At 58.1% G+C, this 21646-nt stretch overlaps 3 protein-coding genes across 3 annotated transcripts in view; all 3 read left to right on the top strand.

The window, feature by feature from the left end:
• Nucleotides 1-19: 19 nt before the first annotated feature.
• RILP (Rab interacting lysosomal protein) lies at nt 20-4225 on the top strand. The gene is made up of 8 exons (XM_053961565.1): nt 20-253; nt 724-847; nt 1253-1374; nt 1545-1736; nt 2126-2289; nt 2400-2522; nt 2903-2986; nt 3287-4225. The coding sequence occupies exons 1-8, from the start codon at nt 20-22 to the stop codon at nt 3441-3443; spliced, it is 1200 nt and encodes a 399-aa protein (XP_053817540.1). The 3' UTR covers nt 3444-4225.
• Nucleotides 4226-4979: 754 nt separating this feature from the next.
• Nucleotides 4980-11073, top strand: SCARF1 (scavenger receptor class F member 1). Its single transcript, XM_053960852.1, has 11 exons — nt 4980-5151; nt 5823-5884; nt 6157-6258; nt 6370-6895; nt 7346-7564; nt 7649-7777; nt 7886-7989; nt 8193-8304; nt 8382-8506; nt 8646-8783; nt 9104-11073. Exons 1-11 carry the CDS (start codon nt 5057-5059, stop codon nt 10108-10110), a joined length of 2619 nt encoding a protein of 872 aa, XP_053816827.1. The 5' UTR covers nt 4980-5056; the 3' UTR covers nt 10111-11073.
• Nucleotides 11074-14599: 3526 nt separating this feature from the next.
• The window catches only part of SLC43A2 (solute carrier family 43 member 2), a 31454-nt gene continuing 24407 nt past the window's right edge, over nt 14600-21646 (top strand). The window contains exons 1-2 of the mRNA XM_053960853.1: nt 14600-14621; nt 15997-16195. Coding sequence (XP_053816828.1) covers nt 16036-16195 — 160 coding nt within the window. The 5' untranslated portion in view covers nt 14600-14621; nt 15997-16035. The remainder of the gene's footprint in view (nt 14622-15996; nt 16196-21646) is intronic.

Here is a 21646-nt window from a genome sequence, read left to right as displayed (position 1 = left end):
CGTGCGCGGGCGCGGGGCGATGGCGGAGCCGCTGTGGCGAACGCCGCCGGCCCGGCTGGCGCCGCCGCACGTCTATCGCATGGCGGGCGCGCTGGGCGCCGAGCTGCGCCGCCTCTCCGCCCGCTTCGGGCCCGACGCCGTGGCCGGGCTGGTGCCGCCCGTGGTGCGGCTGCTGGAGCTGCTCGAGGCGCTGGTGGCCCCGCCGGGCGCCGAGGGGGAGGCGGCGGCGCCGCTCGGGCCGCAGGAGGCGGAGGTGAGCGGGGAGCTGGGACCTGCGCCGAGCCACGCGTGTCCCCGCAGGAGAGGCCGTGGGGACGGCGCCGAGCCGGCTGTTCGCTCTTCCCGGGCGTGGGGCTGACACGCGTGTCCCACATTTTGTGGGACGGCTCCGACCCCGCTGTTCCCTTTTCCCAGGGGATGGCTCTGACCGCGCTGTCGTGCATCCCCTGGGGCGGCTGCGGTGTGGCTGTTCCGTTCTCCCAAAGGATGGCTGTCTCTGCTGTCCCCCATCCCTTGGGATACCTCCGACCTGTCTGGCCCAGTTGTCCCCCTGGCATGGCTCTAATCCAGCTGTCCTCCTTTCCGGGGTGGTGGCACTGACGCCACTGTCCACTGGGAAACCTCTGACCTGGCTGCCACCGTCCACTGGAACAGCGCTGGCCTGGCTGACCTGGCTGTCACTGCCCCCGGGGGTGGCTCTGACCCGGTGTCCCCGTCCCGCAGGACCCGGAGCAGAGGCTGTGGGAGGCCGAGCGCCGGGAGCGAGCCCTGCACGGCCGCCTGGCCTGCCTGGAGGAGCAGAACCGCCAGCTCCTGGGGCAGCTTGCGGAGAGCCAGTCCCAGGAAGGTGGGTGTCCCCGTGGGTTTGGGGTCCCCTGATGCCACAGGGTGTCCCTGTGGAGCGGCAGGCTGGGTGCAGGGCTGAACCTGTTCTTCTGGAGCCTGGAATGCTGCTCTCCTTTCTCTCACCTTGGAGACCTGTCCTAGCAGGGAGCACAGGTATTACCTTGTTCTGCAAATCACAGGGACCCCAAGCCTCCAGGAGGGTGGTGGAGGCAGGCACAGGGTTTGGGCTGCTGTGGCAACACAACGATGTGCCAAGAATGGTCTAAAACTCTCAGTTCCCTTCTTTCCACTGTGAGATTACCAGGAACAAGTCAGACTTTGCAGAAGCACTGAGAAACTTCATAGCACTGTGGGCTTGGGGGAGTCCCTGGGGACTCTCACTCCTGTCCACCCTGTCTGGTCTCAGACAGCACGGCACGGAAGGAGCGGGAGGTGATGCTGCGGCTGAAGGAGGTGGTGGACAGGCAGAGGGATGAGCTCCGTGCCCAGGCCCACGAGATCGTCTGCAAGAGCCGGGACACGGAGGCGGTGAGGGTGGGGGAGCTCAGGGGTGTGGTGTGCCAAGGGCCCGGGGACCTGCTTTCATGTCACATCCCCCCCCTCAGGGCTGTCACAGCTGCTGAGCCTGCTGGGGCAGGTGGCACTGCTGTCCCTGGGTGGGGACACTGCCTCACCTTTGGCTGCCCTGGGCCTTCCAGCTGCAGGAACAGCTCCATCGCTTCATGGCCATGAACGAGGAGCTGCGGCACAAGGTGGCCGTGGTGCAGGCCCAGCTCAAGAGCGCTCTGGAGCAGAAATCAGACCTGGAGGCTGCGATGCTGCAGAGCCAGAGGGAAACGAGCAGGAGGAGCAGGACAGCCCTGGAGAGCCGGCGGCCAGAGCCTGGTGTGGTGAGTCTGAGCTGTGGCCTCACTGCTGCTGGGCACCACCAGCACTGACCCCGCATTCCCAGCCTTGTGTGGAGATTTTGGCACACCCAGACGTGGCTACTCAAGGAAACATCACAGCTGAAAACTGAACAGTGTGGTGTCTGCAATGCCACTAGCACCTTCTCTGTAAAAGCTGTTACGAGTGGAGCAAGATGAAGTGGTCGGAGTTAAAGCTAGATGGGACACAGAGGATGAGGGGGTTTTGCCACGTGTGGTGATGGGCAGTGGTTGCTGGCTGAGGTGGGGACATTTCTGGGACTTTTCCATGTTTGCCTGCATGTGCACCCAGCCTTTGGGTGTGGGTTTTGAGGTCTCTGCTTGCCTGCTGACTCTCCTTCCACGCCCTCCAGGAGGGAGCCCTGTCAGCCTCAGAGGAGCCGCAGCACCAGGATGGGAACAGGAGCCCTGCTCACTGCTGCTTCTCCAAGGAAGAGCTGCAGCAGATCCTGCAAGAGAGGAATGAGCTCAAGACCAACCTGTTCTTGGTGCAGGAGGAGCTGGCCTATTACCAGAGGTGAGTCCTGTCCCTGCAGCCACCCCTGGCCCATCAGAGGCTGCTCCCACCACAGTCATGGCAGAATCTTCCCCAGGCTCTTGGTTAACCAGCTGGCTGCTTTTTACCAGGGAGCTGCTGAACGAGGAGAGAATTCCCAGCTTCTTCCTAGATGCAATGAAGTCAAATATCAAAAAACAGAGGAAAAAAATCAGAGCCAAAATGCTGGGAACGACGGAGGAGTCGGCGAGCAGGTGAGTCAGGCTGGGTGCTGGGATCCTCCCGTGCAGGGTGGGTGCTGCCTGGCCTGCTCCAGTGTTTCCATGTGCGTGGTGCCCTGGATTAGAATTTCCCCAAGCCCAGAGCTGCCTCCTCCCTTCAGAGATCAAAGGTTTGATGTCTGCAGTTGATGTGTTGCTCTGGCATAGCTGTGCCACAGGGGCTGGGCTTTGTGCTGCAACTCGTGTGTCCCTGTCACCAGTCAGGCATGGCTGGCCAAATGCCACTTGTCCCTGCATGCATGTGACAAAAGGGAGGTGAGGTGGTGGCACTGGCAGCACTGGACAAACTCCCAAGTGGCTCCTGCACTTGCTGCTGTGGCTCAGTGCAGGTTTGCCCCCATTTCTTTATGCAGTGATGAAGAGGAGGGCTCCTGGCTCCCAGGTCATGGCACAGACTGTGTGGATGCTCAGCCTCCAGACTCCAAAATTAGGAGCTTGTAAGTTTGCTCCTGGTAGGGACAGGAGGCTCTGCCAGTGGAGAGGTTTGGGGCTTAGCTGGGATCTGGCACCAGTTGAGCTTGGATATGATGGGAACAGAGTCAGCAGGCTGGTGCAGGGCTGGCAGGGATGCTGCCAAAACAGGGGTTGCTGGTTTAGGGGGATCTGCCTTGTCCTGGGTGCCACATGCTCCCAGGGCCCACAGCCAGGCTGTGTCCCACCACAGAGGGAGGTTGGGATTCCACATCCTCCCTGGGGAGGTTCTTCTTCCCCACAGCTCTTATCTGCTCTCTCTGCAGTTTTGGGCTGTGGTATCAGGGCAGCAGCAAAGACCCCCCCACATCCAGCTGCTCCGGAACCTGGGAAATCATTGACTCGCTGGACACGCAGCTGGAGCCAGAGGGAGAGAGCAAGGCAGGGTCCAGCTGCCCTGACAGAGCCACAGCACCACTCTGACTCCACGGGAACAGGAGCAGGATCTGTCCTCACAGCAGAACTTCCTGGATCCTCTTCTTCCAGTGGATTCAAGAGCAGCACAGCAGCCCCGGCATTTCCCCGTGCTGTGGTGGTGGCAAAGCCACAGCGTGGGCAGGTTCCTGCAAACCCACTGGGACACTTGGATGTGGGCTGCCAGCCTGGCATGGGACAGCTCAGCACCTCTGGGCATCTCTGCCCACCAGCCACCCTTTCACTGTGGTTACAGCTTAACTACAGAGGGGCCCTCAGAGCTGTGCCCCCTCCCCACTGCTCCCTGCTTGCAGCTCAGCATGGTGGGGGTCTGCACCCTCTTCCTTCTCCACACCCCAAAAGGGATCTTCCCATCCCCTGGTGGCTCTTTGCAAACCCCTCTGCTCACAGCCCACAGTTCCATTGCCCCATCCTGCTCTGTGGGTGTTTTACCTCACCCCTTTCTGTCTGTAGCTCCCCCATTCCCTGCAATGTGAAGGTCCAGTTGGGCTGTCCTGGGGTCCCCACATGGCTGGCAGGGGCTGAGCACACTGCACTGGGTGTCCAGGTGCTCCTGTGGCTGGGAGCCATCAGGATCAGCACCAGTAGGGCCACTCCTGCACTTCTCAGGCATGGTGTGAATCAGTTTTGTACTGGCACCTCTTCCTGCCACCTCTGGGGCCTGGCAGACTGGAACAATCCTTGTGTTCATGGGGGCGAGTCAGTCCCCTCAGATCAGGTACTTTCTACCTTTAATTTGGAAATAAATCAGTCTCTTGTTTTTCCTCTGAGGTTCTGGCTGCAGCCTCTGCTCTCTGCTTGGGAAGGGCTGGGTGATGCTCCCAGATTTCCCTTACCCTTCTCCTAATGGCTGTGCCCCCGAGCCCCTTCTGGTGGGTCAGCTGTGATGGGGAGGGGGCTCCAGAGGGGTGATCCCACAGTGCTGGGCATGGAGGAGTTAATTCCTGCACGGCCAAGGGGAGCACTGTGCTTCTAACCCAGAGCCCCCCCGGCTGAGCTGGCCTCGGGTAGGAAAAAGGTGTTTCCTGTGCATCTGCTGACACAAAGCTCCTGGGGACTTGGCGAGGTGGGACAGGGGCCAGCAGCCCTTCAAAGGCCAACATAGGTCAGGCTGTGTTGCCATGGGGGATACAGGGACCCCTCCTCTGAGCCCCTGCCAGGGGCTGGCAGTGCCATGGGGTGGTTGATGGGGGTTGAGGCAGGGGGTGGCACTGGACGCCTTGTTTGGGTTGGGGGAATGTTGGCTGAAGCAGTTTTGGGGGTGATGGAGGATGGCACAGGGGGAGTGGAGTGGCACAGGTGAGATGTTCAGGCAGGTGCCAGCCCCTGTGTGGCTGTGTTGAGCCCCTGGGTGCCCCTTTCTGTGGTGGGGTGGCAGCCAGGGCCAGAAATAGCCCGGGCAGCAGCATTCCCTGCTCCCCCTCCCTGCCGCACCCCTGACGTCTGGATCGGGGCGCCTCCTCCCGCATTTCCTCAGGAAGAAACCCAAGGCTGGAGGGAGGAAGAGGCCGCCCCACGGGTGGGACGGGACAGACGGGACAGAGGGACACCAGCGTGGGGCTGGGGAGCCACCAGGACTGGGGCCCTGGTGCCCTGCTGGAATGGAGAGCGCCCGGCCCATCCTCTGCCTCCAGCTGTGGCTGTGGGTGCAGAGCTCTGCCCAGGAGCTCGACCCTGAGGGCAGGAACGTCTGCAGGTAGGTACCAACGGGTCCCCACTTGTGCCACTCCATCTCCTGGGGCCTCTCAGCAGCCCCAAGGGGTTGTTGTCCATCCCTCCTCCCATGGACAGAGATGTGCAGCCTGGCACGGCCTGGGTGCAGAGACTGGGGTGGTGCTGGGGAGTGTGGCTGGGGCATGTGTGGGCATTTGGGCCATCAGATCCCTTCTCCAGGGTTTATTTCTCATTCACCCTCGAAGCACAGGGCAACGGGGCAATATGGGACCCTTGGCAAAACTCATTGTGGGGAAATGTCACTGTAGCAAACCCCAAAGAGCTTTGGGACTGATGTGCCCTGAATTTGTTGCCTCTTCCATTGTCTCCCATCAATGGTGATGCCTTTCATGGCCTTCACTTCAGTGCTTCGTTTCTGCACTGCTGGTGAAGCTGTGAGCCTGTCCCAGGGCATGGGACACCCGGCACTTCTCCGTGGGGACATTCCCAGCGCTTCGGGCAGCCCAGCCCAGCCGCCCACTCGGGCTGCAGCCTCCTAAATTTCCTTCTATTTTTCTGGTTTCCTTCCGGAGCGTTGCCCTGGGGGCCACGCCGCCTTCTCAGCACTGGGGCAAGGATCGCTTCGCCTTGGCCGAGGCCATGGAGCCACCCTGGCCCCCCGGCCCAGGCTGACACCCCCGGTCTCTCCCGCAGGTTCCCGGCCGGCCCGGCGTGCTGTCCCGGCTGGAGGCAGGACGGGAGGGCGTGCACGGTCGGTGAGTGATGGATGGGGGTGAATCCCAAAGCGTGGTCCCCACGCTCATCCGGGCGGATCCCTCTGAGTGTTGGGGGAAGCCCTGCAGCTCTCCTTGAGCGGTGTCAGTGGGGTCTCGCCCCGCGGGGACCCCCAGCTGCTGAGCCGGAGGGATGGAGCGGGAAGCGGGATGGTGGTTTCCCTGGGAATGCTGTCCCGGCGGGAGGTGGGTGGCTGGCAGGTGGGGTGTGAGCCCCGGTCAGAGAGTGCTGAGTGCCTTTCCTGCCACGACAGCCGTGTGCGAGGGGGAGGACGCCTGCAGAGAGGGCGAGGTGTGCCTGAAACCCGGGCTGTGCCGCTGCAAACCCGGCTTCTTCGGAGCAGACTGCAGCTCCCGTGAGTGCCTCCCCCGCGCTCAGCCCCAGCCATCCCCCCCTTAAAGCCAGCTGGGTGCTCGGGGGGCTGCCGGGCTTCTCCGCATCCTGCCCGTGTCCTTTCCCCTCGCAGGCTGCCCCGAGCAGTACTGGGGCCACGACTGCAAGCAGAGCTGCCCGTGCCACCCCAACGGGCGCTGCGACCCCGTGAGCGGCCACTGCACCTGCGACCCCAGCCACTGGGGAGGGCTCTGCCAGTTCCCCTGCCAGTGCGGCCCCCACGGCCGCTGCGACCCCCTGACCGGCGCCTGCCACTGCGAGCCGGGCTGGTGGGCACCCAACTGCAGGAAGCAATGCCAGTGCAACCCCTCCACCTCCCACTGCGACCCCCTGACCGGGCTGTGCCGCTGCCTGCCGGGCTGGTGGGGCAGGAGGTGCAGCTTCAAGTGCTCCTGCAACGTCTCGCCCTGCGCGCAGGAGACGGGCAAGTGCGAGTGCCTGGCTGGCTACTGGGGACCGGCGTGCCAGCGGCGCTGCGACTGCGGGCACGGCTCCTGCAGTCCTGTCACCGGCCACTGCACCTGCGAGCCCGGCTACCAGGGCAGGAGCTGCCGGGACCCCTGTCCGGCAGGGAAATACGGGTCTCAGTGCGTGCACAGGTGAGATGGGGGAGCAGGGGGATCCAGCGGGCTGCAGTCAGATCGAGGGGGAAGGCTCTGCGCCTGTGTCTGTCCCTTTGGCTGGGCAGGGAGACCCGTGCTGGGTTTGAGCATCCCAGGTTGGATGCAGCATCAGCATTGCCCCAAAAGAAACACCTCGCTAATGCCAGCAGAAAGTGTCACCCTAAAATCTGGTCCTCGTTTATCCCGCTCCCCATGGTGATAAGGCAGAACCCCCCAATTCAGAATATTCTGTGATTACTGTGAATATTCTGTGATTACTGTGAATATTCTGCTGCCCTCCTCTCCTCTTATTACCACAGAGCATTAGGCACTACTGTGTATTTCCCCTTGGTCCAAAATGATGCTCAATGATTTTGTGGGGTGAAACGTGCTTTTTAGGGGTACAAGGGTGGGCATTGTGACCTCAGTGCCTCTCTGCCCACACAGCTGTGGGAGCTGCAAGCGCAGCCAGCCCTGCTCACCCGTGGATGGTTTCTGCCTGGCCTGCCAGCCCGGCTGGAACGGGACCCTCTGCAAGGATCCCTGTGCTCCTGGATTCCATGGGGACGGCTGCCTCCAGCCGTGTCCCCGCTGCCAGCACGGGGAGCCCTGCGACCCCCAGACCGGGTCCTGCCTGCGCTGTGACCCCGGCTGGACGGGGCCCAGGTATGCCCAGGGTGAGGCCACTGGTCCCTGGGGGTGTCCCTGCTCTGGGGTGCAGTCACTGATGGCTTTGCTCTGTTTTGGCAGCTGCAACAACTCCTGCCCCGTGGGCACCTTTGGTGATGGCTGCCAGTTCCTCTGCCCCGAGTGTGTTTCGGGGAGCTGTGATCCCGTGACAGGAGTTTGCATCTGCCAGGCAGGCTACTGGGGAGACAGGTAATGGCAGGAAAATGCTGGGATAATGCTGGGATAATGCTGGGAGTGGGGCTGGGCTGGAGCCTCGCTCTCTCTGGGGGCATTTCCCTCCTTTCCTCTCTCTTCCAGCTGCAACGACACCTGTCCCGAGGGGTATTTTGGAGTGAATTGTTCCTCACCCTGCCAGTGCTCCCGGGGAACCTGCGACCCTGTGCAGGGTGACTGTGTGCTGAGTAAGATTATCCTCACATTTACTCCTTGGCACTGGGCAAGGGACGGTCACATCCTCACTGGGGAAGGTGCTGGGGGGCTGGGATGCATCCTGGTGCCTCCTGGCCCCACCAGGAGTTGTCAGCTCCTGCTCTCTCCGTGCAGGGCTGTTCTATAGGCGTCACAGCCACAGGACATGCCAGACTCAGCCCATCTCCTCACACAGGTTTGAAGGACCACGGAGCCCTTGCAGCCGCCATCCTTGTCCCTCTCCTGCTGCTGCTGCTCTGTGTCGCCTGCTGCTGCTGTGGTGCCGGCTCAGCAGATGCCAGAGACAGGTATTTTTTTACATTTTTCAACCTTTGACACAGAACCCCATCTCCCGTGTCCCTTGATGTCCATCTCTGCTCTGCAGGGCGGCTGTGCCGGACGATGATGTGGTGGCCAGGATGAAGCACCACGTGCAGGGGGTGCTGGCCAACCTCAGTGCTCTCATGCCCTGTTTTAACCTGGGGACCTCGAAACTTCCCAAAGTCACAGGTGAGCAAATGAGAGCTGCTGACAGCACTTCCAGAAGCGCTGCACTCTTTGCACTCTCTGCCTGGGGGGAAGCCTGAAGCCCCTCTTCCCCGAGCACCCTGGGGTGCTCAAGTTCAGCTGGGTGTCTTCTCCTCCCCAGTTTCCCATCACGACATGGAAATCCCCTACAACCCCAGCTTCATTGAGCCACCATCGTCTGCGTGGGTTTCAGACAGCTCCTTCTCCTCCTTCGAAACCGACAACGAGGGACCCGAGTACTCCGTCCCTCCCAGAGAAGGTGACGCCCATGGCTGCTGCTCCTCCTCCTCCTCTCTGATCACCTCTGGGGTCAATCCTGGCAGTCCCAGGGAGCTGTGCTTGGCACAGACTGTGTTTATTTCCTTGTCCTTGTTTTCCTGTCTGCAGGGCTGTGTTTGGCTGTGTGCGATGGGACGATGGGACGTGCCCAGTGGGGCAACCCCATTTCACAACCTCCTCCCTGGGAAACTATGCCAGGGACAATCCTGTTGCATCAGCTCCTGTCCCAGTGTCCCCAGTTATGTCCCCGGGCAGGGTGGCAGCTGCGGCAGCCGTAACACGTGTCACCTTGTCCCACAGGCATCCCGCTGCTGGGCGGGGCTGAGCTGCAGGATGGGGCATCCCCCCCTGGCCAGGCGCTCCCGGACCCGTCCGCCTTCGACTCCGAGGATGTCTCGCAGCCCTTCGCCATCCCCCGCACCTCCAGCATCGCCAAGGCCAAGCGACCCTCTGTGTCCTTCGCCGAAGGGACAAAATTCGGGGCGGCCGAGACCCCCAGCCCCAGCCGGAAGCCCAAGGCTCCGTGGGGCCCCTCCAGGCTGACCCCACCGCCGGGGGATGCGGCGGCCGAGCCCCCCAGCGAGCGCCCCGCCAGCGATTGCTACGAGAACCCCGAGCCCCTCGGCAAGGGGGACGAAAGCCACCGGCCATCGCCACGGGCCACCCCGGGGGGACGCCGCAGGGTGGTGTCCAGCACCAGGCATGTGGCCCAGAGAGTGGAGGCGCTGGAAGCGGCTGCGAAATCCGGCAGCTGGGAGGCGAAGGGGAAGGAACCCAATGTCACCACCATCTACATGATGGTGGGAACGGCGGGGCAGGACCCCAAGGCGGAGGGGACTGGCGAGGGACCGGTCCAGGCTGTGCTGAAGCGTCTGGGCAGCTTGCAGAGGGGCAAGTGGGCTGCGAAGGAAGAGCCCAAGGTGAGGAGGAGCATGGAGGCCATCCAGAAACCTCCTCGCCGGGCCCTGGCGCAGCGCAGGGACTCGGAGAACAGCTGCAAGCAGAGGGAGAGTGTGCCGGGGGTTCCTGCCGAGTCAGCCCCTGGCAAGCAGCAGCATCCCGCTGCGAAGAGACTGTCCCTCCTCCTTGCATCTCTCTCGTCAAAAAACACCGGTGCCCAGGACGGGGCCAGCGAAACCGTAGGTGCCACAGAGAAGGGCAAAAGCCCGGAGTTAGTTGGCAGCCTCGAAAGGAAGGGACACGCTGCCGCGGAGGAAGAGCCGAAATACGAGAACGTGGCCGGCAGCGGTGCTGATTCGCCCTCCGGCCCCGGCAAAGAGCTGCCGGCCACCCCTCCGGCCACCTGAGCCACCACCGCCCGGGCTGGGGCCGCGGGAGCCACCGGGCTCCTCCAACCTCAGCCTGGGGGAGCCGAGGGCCGGCTCCGAGCTGTGAACTGGAGAAGCATCGAGCCTTCCTGGTGACCCCCTCTGCTCTGGAGCCTCGCTGGGGCCACAGCGGGGACAGCCTGTGGGGTTGTGGTGCTTGAAGGCTGTTTCCTGCTCCTTCTTGCCATACCAGCCCCACTTGTGTCAGCACAGCCCCTGGGTACAGCGATGCTCTGGATGCTGTGGTGGCACCCTCAAGTCCCTGTCACCACTAGGGACATACCCAATGCCGGGCTGCTGAGTGCTCAGCTGGGAAATGCGTGCACAAAATCCAGTCTCACCCCATCGGTTTTCACCTTTCCCTGTCCCAATTCCAGTGATGCAGCTCGGAGCCTCTTTCTGGAAAGGTGTTTTTCACTGAAGGGGATTATTTAGTGGAGCTGGGCTGAGGAGAGATGATGGGCTGTCACAAGCAGCTTCAGAGAAAATTAATTTTAGCTGCTTATCTCAAAGGGTATCTGGGTCTGCAGGAGTTTATCTGTGTGGCTCTGGCTTCTGTGGCAGGCCCTGGCTGCCTTTGCTTCCATGTGGAGAAGCTTGTGGCAGGACACAGGGTGTAGTGACAGCCTTTTAAACTCCACACAGTTCCAAGCTGCAGTTGTGCAAACGTGGCAGCTGGGCAGTGACCATCCACCTGTGCACCTGGCGCCGTGCTGATAAGGATGGAAGTTGCCTGGAAAATGAGATTTCCAGGGGCGCCCTAAGCTCCTGCCACCTCCCACGCCTCATTCCTGCTGTGAAGGCAACTGAGATGCCAAAGAGGATTTGCAGAGTAATCTGGTTTTAGATGTATCTAAAGTAGTAGAAGGGTTTTGTGTATTTTTTCTGTTATTTCGCATGGTGTGAAAGCCTTGGAATGAAAATTAAATGCCCTTCAGGAGATGGGTTTCCCAGTCACCCTTTGAGTCAAAGATACTACCAGGAATATTCTCCAGAGTGTGGAAACTGTCAGCAGCCTTAGGATTATGGTTTGGGAGGTTTTTTTAGATTTTCTGGCTCTGTTGAATTCTGAATTCTCCCTCACTGAGCTGAGCCCTGTGCAGAGCCCAAGCCTGGAGTGCAGGTTTGAGTGTCCAGAGCCCCTCTGCTGCAGAGCTCCTCATGAATCCTTCTCCTCTGGCATGCTCAGCTGGGGTTCAGGATTTGGGGTGTTTCAGAAAACACAGTGGGTTTTGCTTTTTCCCTTTTGCTTCCCATGGGTGCTTCTCCACAGCACAAGGCACCAAATCCCCACAGTCTGACGTGGCTGAAGTTTTGCAGCCAGCACGAAGCACCCTTTCCTGCAGTGGAATCATCTGCTGCTGTGATTATAACACCAAATATTCTGGTATCCAAATAAAGCTGCTCATCCTGGCAGGACTGGAGCAGCAGCCTGTTCTGCACGGGCTTGCTTTTGTTTTGACACCGTTTTATGACAGTGGCTGGGACAGTCCCACATTTGATTTATAAGAAGCCATTTTTTTTCCCTAATGGGATGGATATTTTGAGCCTGTGAGCTGAGCAGTGCTGTGCCAGAAGTGAACATCACGTGAGCCAGTTCACTCTGGGTGCAGCATGTAAATAGCTGACAGCAACCTGACAGCCTCAAACCAGCGCCTGGTTTGAGAAAATGCTGCTGCTGGGAGAACCTTCCATGTCCATGGAGCCAGGATGTTTCTCCTGCTTGAAGATGAAGCATCTTGGCTGTGTCTGGGCAGTGAAAGGGAAATGAGCTGCAGATTTCCAGCGTGTGGCTCCCCATGCACGCTGCTGCAGCGTGGCTGCGCTGGTGTCTGCTTGCTGGGGATGCTTCCCTCGGCTGTGCTGGGGGGTTAGCTCTGGATGTGGGAGGTCTGCAAGGCAGAGCTGGCAGGTGAGGGCGGAGGGAGTCTGACTTTCCAAAGCTGCTGCAGTGTTTGGAAGCAGGCAGTGGGAAGGGATCCACGTGCAAGTGCTGTCTGTAAGCAGAGAGGCATCTGTGTGCTCTGCTGGGGCAGGAACAGAGGCTGGAGCTCTTCCTGGGGTCTGTCCCATGGTGGTCTGTCCTTGTCGTGCTGTCAGCTTTGTCATCTCCTTTCCCAAACTGCCCAAGCCTTTGAAGAGTACCACATCATTTAGCCCAGTGGCTGTGCCAGGGCAGGAGCTGTCACTTCCCTCCCAGCTAAACTCATTCCTGGCCAGTTTCTAAAAACATGTCTCTGTGTCAGTGCTGTTCTTCAGCTTCACTTTATTTTTTTTTTTCTCCCCATGCTGTTTACTCAGTCCCTGGGGTATTTATAGCTGGCCGTGGATCACCTGATAGCTTTTCTCCTTCTAGGACAGGAAAACTGAGCCCCCCCTACTCTTGCTGTGGTGAAGGGTTCCCGTGACCCCCAAGAGCCTCCGAACCCTCCTCATGCTCCTCCCTGTCACAGTTTGTGTTTCTTGGACACAGCAGCCAGGTCTGGGTGCTGAGGTCTCCTGGGTCTCGTGCTGCCTCAGCCTTCTTCTACCTCTGTTAAACACCTGGCACCGATCCAGGCTGCCTTGTTTTCTTTGGAATTTTTGTTTGTTTGTTTGCATTGGCTTAAATCCACTTTCCAGCTGTTGAAACGTTTGATCCTTCTCCCACAGCCAAGGCTGAGGAGTTTCCTCTTCCCACCCACCACGGGGATGGAGTGGTGGGGACACGTCCGTCTGTCTGGGGCCCTCTGCTTCCTCTGGGGTGTTTGTCTGCCACAAATGCTGTTTTCATCTCCTTTGGCTGAGGAAATATCCCCTATAAAGATTCTAGGGATTTATGGCCACGTCCTCTGACCCAGGACCTCCCTAATGAGGGATGGATTTATGGAAGGTCTAGAAATACCTCAGAGGAATGCTGTGAAAAATAATTTTACAGAAGAAAAAGAAGGCAGAGTTGTGGTGAAGTCAGATGTGAAGGTGGCTTGTAATGATATTACTTTATTTCATGAAACTGGGCTGTATTCCCAGCAGTGTGATCAACAGGTTTAGTGAGGGGATTGTCCCCCTTTACTTTGCTTACCTAAGACACGCCTGGAGTATTGTGTCCAGCTGTGAGGATTCCAACATAAAAAGGACAGGGAGCAAGGCCAGAGGAAGCCACAATGATGATCAGAGGCTGGAGCAGCTCTGCTATGGACAGGCTGAGAGAGCTGGAGGTGTTCAGCCTGGAGAAGAGTGCAGGGAAACTTCATAGCCCTTCCAGTGCCTAAAGGGGATCCAAGAGAGCTGGAGAGGGACTTTGGACAAGGGATGGAGTGACAGGACAAGGGGGAATGGCTGACAGAGGGCAGGGTTAGATGGGATTTTGTGAAGAAATTCTTGTCTGTGAGGCCCTGGCACAGGTTGCCCAAAGAAGCTGTGGCAGCCCCACCCTGGAACTGCCCAAGGCCAGGTTGGATGGGGCTTGGAGCAACCTGATCTGGTGGAAGGTGTCCCTGCCCATGCTAGGGGGTGGAATGAGATGATCTTTTAGGTTCCTTCCAACCCAAACCTTTCTGTGACTCTGTGAATGAGCTGGGGTGTCTCAAGGGCTCATTGCCCCTGTCCAGCTGTGCCGTGAGGGTGGTCAGCCCCGGGCTGCGTTGGATGCCTGTTCCCAAAATACCCTTTTAATGGGGTGGAGCAGCTTCTCAGGTCTCTCTCCTTGAGCAGGACAGGCAGACTTCGCAGGACGGATCCGGTGCCCGTACCCACAGCAGAGGAGCAATGCCGCGGGTGCCGTTCCCGGCACGGCCGGGCTGTGCTCGCTCTCAGCAGCCGCTCCGCGGTGAGCGCGGTGTGCGGCTCCCGCCGCTGCCGCCCGGGGCCGGCGGAGACCGGCGGAGAGCGGCAGCGAACGACGCGGGGCGTTCCCGCTGTGCCCGGGCGGGGGAGCCGCATCACCTCCCGCCGCCGATCCCGGTTTGGTGGCTTTTCCCTGGAAGGCGGCGAGCCCGGTGTGTGTGTGTGTGTGAGGGTACTGGGGGTACCTGCAGACCGGGAGGGGTCCCGGGGGATATCGAGGCGTACCGCGGGAATCGCGGCGAGTCCCGGAGGAGAAAAACATCAAGGGATACCTGGGGGTGGGAGGTATCTGGGGGATACCGGGGAGTAGATATCGGAGGTTACCGGGAGAAGATGTCGGGGGGTAACGGTGGGAGAGAGCGGGGGGTACCGTGGGATCCCAGGGGAAGATACCGGGAGGTCCCGGGAGGAGATCCCGGGGTTCCCGTGGGGGGATCCCGGGGGAAGATCCCGGGGGGATCCCGTGGGGATGTGGGGGGGGTCCCGTGAGGGGTCCCGTGAGGGGAGGGGGGGGGGCGCGAACCGGCACGTGCCCCAGCGGCAGCGGCGCGCGCGGCCATTGGCCGAGGCGGCGGCCAATCAGCGGGCGCGCCTGTTTTGCCTCGGAGGGCGGATAAAAAGCCCGGGTGGGACCGCGGCGGAGCGGAGCGGGCGCGGCACCGGCGGTGAGCGGGGCACGGCACCGGGGGCACCGGCGGGGTTTGCGCGGGAGAGGGGCAGTGGGGAGGGTGGGGGGCATCGGGGGATTCAGGCGTGGGAGAGGCAGGCGGCGGAGGGAGAGCGGATGGAGAGGGGAGCGTGGGTGGGGGGCTGGATGGCGAGGAGGGAGGGGGATGCTGCGGGGCTCTCTGGGGGTGTGAGGGGCCGCGGGGGTGATGTGGGGGCTGTGCTGGGGGGCGGCTGGCAGCGGGGACGGCGGGCTGCGGCTCTTGTCGCAGAGAGGATCGCTGGGCTGGGCAAGGATACCGGGGCTGGGGAGGGGGCTGTGCAGGGATGAGGAAGAGGAGGTGATGGAGGAAATGCGTTGTGGGCTGTGCTGGGGCAGCGGGCCTGCGCTGTGGGTGGAGGAGGGGGCACGGCTGCAGGGGGCTCTGAACCGGCTTCTGTGGGTGGGAGGGGGCCCTGACCCCCAGGCATCAGTGCTGGGTCAGACCCCCGTCCTGCCGAAGCACCCGCTGCTGGGGTCACTGCAACAGGGGAAGCTGCCCTGGCTGGCTGTGTGGCCAGCTGCTTTCCCCACTGCGCAGCCCGAGGTGTGCCGGGGCTGGGAAAAGCCTCAGCTTGGCTCAAAAGTGTTACTTGCCTTTTGACACTCGCGGCTGCCCAGGGTCAGGTTGTCCACTTGGCCAGGTGTGTTCCCCAATTTGCTCGCTCCCGTGGGCCCCAGGGACTGGGACAAGCGGAGCTGGACACAGTTGATGCAGCTCCAGCATCTGGGGCAGCCTGGAGATGCCACTGAGCTGCGGTGTCCCCCAGCTGCTTGGTCTGGCAGGCAGCAAAAAGTGCTCCTTGGTGAGCCATTGGTGACATAAACTGCATTTATAAAACCCTCACACGCTTTCCAGAACAGGTCTGTGCTTTTGCACGGGGCAGAGCAGACCTGGTGGGTCTCTGAAGCCACCTCTGGGATGTGGGGCTGTGTCGCCCATCCCAGCCCTGCCTGATGGCAGTGGGGACATCAGGGTGCTGGCTGCAGCCCCCCTGCCCTGGCATTGATTCCTCGGTGCCTCCCCAGTGAGCTGCCTGCCCCGTGCAGCGGGTTCCAGGCTGTTTGCTGCATTTTCATACCTGCTGCTCGGGAAGTGGAACAGAGTCCTTGAGCAGAGCCCTGTGTCACTCAGAGTGAGCACCCCAGGGGCTCTTCCAAGGGCACCTGTGCCATCCCTCCAGCTCGCTTGGCAAGCTGGCACCTGCAAAAACCAGTTCTACACAGTGCCTGGCATCCAGCAGGCAGCTTTGCATGGGTGCTTAGTGGGGAGATCCCTTAAACCACGGGGTTTTTGTGCAGCGTGTGGACTCACTGGGTGTTGCTCCCTGCAGGTTGAGGCTCTGAAGGAGGCCACCCCCCCCCAGGCAGCCATGGCCCCCACGCTGGCCACGGCGCACCGGCGGCGCTGGTGGATGGCGTTCACAGCCATCATCGAGAACCTGCTCTTCTCTGCCGTGCTGCTGGGCTGGGGGTCCCTGCTCATCATGCTCAAGGCAGAAGGGTTTTATTCCTACCTGTGCTACGGGTTAGGTAAGTGCGCTCCGGGCTCCTGTGGGGATGAGTTGCTCTGAGGTTTGCTGGTGTGGTTCCCCGCTGCAGCGTGGTGTGGACGTGGTTGGAGGAGGGCTGAGCTCCATGTGGATCCCAGGAGAGAAGGATTTGTGCTCATTCCTAAAGCCAGTGGCATCCTTGGGATGGAGCAGTGTGCCTGTAGGTGCTGTTGTTTTGTAGGGTGGTTGGGAAAAGGGGCTTTAATGATGAGTTAGAGCTTTTCTGGATGGCCTTCTCTATTTGGCCATGAGTTCTTCCTCTGCAAGGGAAGGCTGGATGGGCTCTGGAGGATAATGATTTCTGGGAAGGCTGTCCTGGGTTTATAAGAGGAACTTTGTCCTTAGTGGTGAGAAAACAAGGAGCATGGGTGGCAATAATATCAGGACAGTCCAGTGCTGCTGTTGAGGAGAATTCACGGAATTAAATACTACTGATTGTTCCTCTCCTTCTTCAAGCACCCAGGATGTGCTCAAACCAAGCTGTGTTTCTGTGAGGGCTTGAGATTTCCCCTCTGCCCCAGCCAGAAGTGACTGTCCCTGTTGCAGACACAGCCTGGAAGGGGAGACATAAATTTGTGGTGTGGAATGGTAATCCTGGAAAAACAGCCTGGAGCTGGTCATCTATCCCCAGCCTGGTCATGGAGAAAATTGTGCATCCCACAGTGTGTTTGGGTGGTCAGTGGGGTTAAAAGGAACATGAGGGTAAAGGTGTGGTGTGGGTTTGGAAAGCTGCTGTGGTGGCTGAGGGTTTGTATGTGCTCAGGGAAGGGAAGAGTAAAGAGAGGCAGTGTGGGCTCCGTCCAGAGATGTGTGATGGAGACTGAGACTAGATCAGCTCTTTTGGGGCTGGTGGAGGAAGCAGTTTGTGAAAAGAGCTGGAAATCAGTGCATGGACCCTCAGTTGAGTGCTGGCTGAGAACAGTGGGGAAAAACTGAGGTGTGGGGAAACAAAGTCCAGACAAAGGTACCTGTGAATGATGTGATGGTTCTTTGGGTTTTGCTCATTCATCAGCTGCTTATCTCCCCTGCTTTGTGTACCAGGGCCGGGTTGGTGTACCTGGCAAACATGCACATGTTTGAGTCTTTTATCAGCTGCAGTTTGGCAGCTCCATCTCCATCCTGTGCTCTGCTCTCAGGGCAGTGCTCCCAAGCATGTCCCTGTCACCCCTGTGTGTGAGAGAGACCCTGCAGGACTTCTGTTCAAGGCTGCTGCGTTCTCTCCACATCGCGGAGACTTTGTCACAGCCAAGAGATCACATTAAACCCATCAGGTGGAGACTTTCTGCCACCCAGATAAAGCACACAGGAGCTGATAAGCAAATGCTGACTGTCTCTGCGAGCAGGCATTTGCTTGTCTGCTTCCTGAGATGTGCTCTGCTGACAAGAACTTCACTTGGGGCCCACCTCGTGCTCTTTGCCTTGACTGCTTTCAGTTTGTCCCAGATCAGTGACGTTCACCTCGGTTTCTCACTCCTGTTCACCAATCTGTGGCTTTTCTGGCTCTCCCCATGGGAGTGCCCACAGACCACAGGGAAGATGCAAATGGTTGGACTGCTGTGGAATTGCTGCCCTGGGGGCAACTGCTCCCTCCCAGTGGCCAGCCTGTGTCCTGAGGCAAGAAAGCTTAATCCCTGAGAAGAAATTTGTGCAGTCAGATGTTCTCATTGTCCTCAAATATCTGGCCATCACTTCTGAACTCTGTGATGAGCTGTGGGGACATTCATCCGTGCTGACTCACTTTCTCTGGTTTTGTCCTTGCTGTAAGAGTTTTGTGGGGAAGACTCCTGGCTCCAAGTGTGTGGAGGCTCTCAATGACCAGCCCTAAACTCAGTTTTCCCTTTGAGTTTTCCCTGGCATTAGGGTGACCCAATGGTTGCCCTTTTCAGTGTAACTTATTGAATCCTGCAGCCAGCTTGGCTGGAAGGCTGGTGCAAACAAATCATGACTAGTAGCCTTTGGGCACTTGTTGTTCCTAATGCTGCTGTGGGCATGTAAGTATTGCAAAGAAAAAGAAATAGAGTTTTCCTAATGAGCCAAAAGTTCTTGGCAGGGCTTTTGGTTTGTCAGCATAAGCTCTTGTACTTTGTGATGCTTTCCAATGAAAGGCAAAACTAGACCTTGTCCCTTCTGCAGGCTCTTCTCTGAAGGTAACAGCAGCTGTCCAGAAAGTGCTGCAGTTCATGAAGGACTCCTTGTCTCCCTCTTGAATCCCTTGCTTGCCCTTGGCTCCTTGTGTTGGATTTTACTCATTGTACAAATGTGGGGTGCAATGGACTCTTAACTCAGTAACATGAGCGTGGAGATGGACACCTGGGGGGAAAAAAATTCCAAAATAACAAAATATTTTTAGAGCAGTTGTGCAACAGGGCTGGAGTGGGGGGTTGTACCCGTTGGGCCACCTCCTGAGGTATGTTTGAAATTCGCTGACAAGGAGCCTGGTAGTAGCACTTTGTTCCCATTTTAATTTTACTACACTACTACTTGGCCTTTAACCAACTGAAGCAGCATCTTTTATTCGGTGCAAGTGCTGACTCCACAGTCTTTATCACCGTTCTGGGCCTTATCAGCTCTTGGGGAATTTGATCAGTCCAGGGCCTTGCCTTGCTATGATGTTTCTGGGATTGGGAAGCTGAATGCTTGGGTCTGAAACATGCTTGTAAAAAGAAAAATGTCCTGAACTTGATAATCTGCTCACAAAGAGCAGAGATAAGGGGCACAGAGGGCTTTCCTCTAAGACAGGGCTGCAGAATACTAAAGGGATGATAAGCTAATTCACTTACAGTGCGTTAACGAGCCCTGACGTGGTCAAAGGAGGAAGGTGCTGCCTTTACAGCTCTTTTCCCATATTTATCTGAGCTCTGGGTGGGGAACTTGCAGTCTGAAGGTCCCTCACAATCTGGGCAGATATGACAGCTCCGATTTTTGGAAGGGCTGCACGTGTGAGGCTGTAAACAGGAAAAGAGTAAAGGTGGTAAATACTCAATTTGTACAGGAAACACACTGTGCCGATCAGCAGCTGTCGTGGGAAGGTGCTGGTTGAGAGCAGCTGCCAAACGAAACCACAGCTGGGGAGAGAAGGGGAGTTTAGCCGGGACTGTGCCTTGGTCATATGAAGCTTTCAGGCACCCAGAGAGGGGGTCCTGGAAGTGCTAGTGGAAGGGCAGGGAAACCCGAATAAATTGCTTTTGCAGTGGTATAAAGCAAGAACATCTCCTCCCAGTTCCCAGAAGTATGACACCATCCTAAAAAGAGAAAACATGTTCTTATGTGGGCAGACTGCAGAATCAGTTGTTTGCACATGTCTTTCAGTGTGCTATTTTTTTAAACCAATACTCCCAGTTCTTTGCCCTTGATTTCTGTCTTTTTTTTTCCTCCTTTTTTAAATTTTTTTTTCTTCTTCTATAAAAAAAAAGAGGAGGAAGATGAGGGTGTGCAGGCTGTGACAGAGCTATTGTCAGGGTGGCTGGGGGTGTCTTCCTGTTTGACTCAGTCTGATCCATGAAATAAGATGAAAGGAAAGCTGCTCTCTGCCATCTGAGATGGCAGTCACTCCTGGAAAAGCCAGACTCGTTCCTCTGGTAATGTGGTGTGTGTGCGCCTGGGATTTGAAGAGGTCAGTAAAGAGCAGTTAACGATTGACCTGCTGCATGGAGAAAGGATGGCTTTGAATGTTCCAGCCTGAACAAATCCCAGCGATGATCTTGACATAAATGATTACCCAGGCAGCCTTCTCCTTACCTAAGCTGTCATTCTTTAAATAGTAACTTGAACTATTAATTGGGCAGTAGAAATCCTGCTGCTTGTGTGGGGAGTGCTGTAAAAATAGGCAGCAATGTTCTTGTAATTGCTGGTAAAGACTTGTAGCTTCTGCTGGCTTGTCAGTGAGGCAGCAGTGAGCGAGCACAGCCTCTGTGCTGCTGCCTTGCCCCGGGTGTGACACCTCGAGTGCTGCGTGCAGGTGGACTTGGCAAGAGGATTTGGGGAGGGCACCACCGTGGGCACAGAGCCAGTCCTTCCCCAGAGCAGTTTTCCAGAGGGAGCCAGGCATGTAGGAGATTATCCCGGGAGCGTGGCACGCACCGATCTGAGCTGTGATTGAGGGGAAGCTGCTGTTTGCTGTAACCAGGTGCATTATGTAGGTGAGTAGTTAGGCAGGTTCTCTGCCCATTAAACCCCTCCTAGCTGCATGTCCTGTGCTGCCACTCACTGTCCTGTGCCATTGAGCTGCTGGCACCTGAATCTGTGCTCGTGGATGAGATGGCTCTTGGCTGGACCTTGTGCATGCAGCACACACCTGCGGCCCTTCCAAAATGTTCTATTTGTGGAGGTGGCTCAAAGGATCAGGGGATGTCAGGGTGCCAAGGGCTGCTGGAATCATTTCCATTACGCCTCAGTGGATCTTCTCTTGTTGCTCAGGGGCTGCTTCTATTTTCACAAACAATTTGTATTTCCACATAGCGCTGTTGCCTGGCCCCTCCTTGGAGCTGGCACCCAGCAGCTGTAAACAAGGTGATTGGTACAGGCAGGGAGGGAAGTTTGGTGTCCCATTCCCAGCCTTCCAGTGTTCAGAGAGGGGCTGAACACTGTTTTTGCTGTTTCTGAGCTGTGTCCTCACCTCATGCACACTCGTCATGGGAGGGCCAGCAGGTGTGTGCTGTGCGAGCTCCTTGGGGACACGCAGCAGTGAACACATCAAAACATGAACAGGAATTCCTATTCTCCAGCTTTAAAGGCAGAGTATTTTTGTTTGGAGATCTCTTTGTGGAGAGGGTTACTGAGGCTTTAACAAGTGCAGAAGTTATAAGGTCACTGTACTGTTTGTGTCCCTCCACCCTCCTTCCACTCATCAGCTAAGTTATCTCTGGAGAGTGCTGACACAGGGAAATTGCTACTACTTTGTCAGTTCCCCCCCCACCTCCTTGTTTTTCCGAGTTTCACCTTTCACCCACATCTGTTTCCTATGAATTTATCTTTGTGGAGAGCCCAAAAGCCTTGATGCTGTGGGTGAAAACTGCAGAGAGCCTCTCCAAGTCTGTCCAGGACTGATTTCTAAGGCTGTAACTCGGATGCCTCAGGCTGAAGGGCTGCCCTCTGTGCAGAGGAGGTGCTGCTGGTGGCACATGTGACATTTTGGGGATATTTGTTGCTTACTCTGGCTATCCATGACTAACAGGACAAGAGAAGGGGCAGATTAATTTATCAGTCAGGAGCACATGGCAGTGGAAAGGAACACAGGCAGTTTGAAGCAATCTTAGCAAAGATGCTGATGGGAGCAGTGTAAATGGGAAGAAATGCCCCAGCCTTCCCTGGAGTGCTGGGAGGGATCAGAGGCAGCTCCAAGGTCTCAGATATCAGTGCCTGAATTCTTGTTGATGCCTGATGGCAGGAAGGTGGAGGGAGGTTTGTTTGCAGTGGACACAAAGCTGGGAGA

The sequence above is a fragment of the Vidua chalybeata genome, chromosome 20 (genome assembly GCF_026979565.1).
Source record: "Vidua chalybeata isolate OUT-0048 chromosome 20, bVidCha1 merged haplotype, whole genome shotgun sequence".
In the NCBI taxonomy this organism is placed as follows: Eukaryota; Metazoa; Chordata; class Aves; order Passeriformes; family Viduidae; genus Vidua; species Vidua chalybeata.
Note: the sequence above shows the minus strand (reverse complement) of the source record. Positions and strands in the feature narration are given on the sequence as shown.

Bases quoted from the DNA above. Each gene is read 5' to 3' on its own strand.
- RILP (XM_053961565.1), top strand. From the start codon at position 20: ATGGCGGAGCCGCTGTGGCGAACGCCGCCGGCCCGGCTGGCGCCGCCG. The intron at 848-1,252 runs GTGGGTGTCCCC...GTCTGGTCTCAG, and splicing joins GGAGAGCCAGTCCCAGGAAG to ACAGCACGGCACGGAAGGAG. The intron at 2,290-2,399 runs GTGAGTCCTGTC...GCTTTTTACCAG, and splicing joins GAGCTGGCCTATTACCAGAG to GGAGCTGCTGAACGAGGAGA.
- SCARF1 (XM_053960852.1), top strand. From the start codon at position 5,057: ATGGAGAGCGCCCGGCCCATCCTCTGCCTCCAGCTGTGGCTGTGGGTG. The intron at 6,896-7,345 runs GTGAGATGGGGG...CTGCCCACACAG, and splicing joins GGGTCTCAGTGCGTGCACAG to CTGTGGGAGCTGCAAGCGCA. The intron at 8,507-8,645 runs GTGAGCAAATGA...TCTCCTCCCCAG, and splicing joins GAAACTTCCCAAAGTCACAG to TTTCCCATCACGACATGGAA.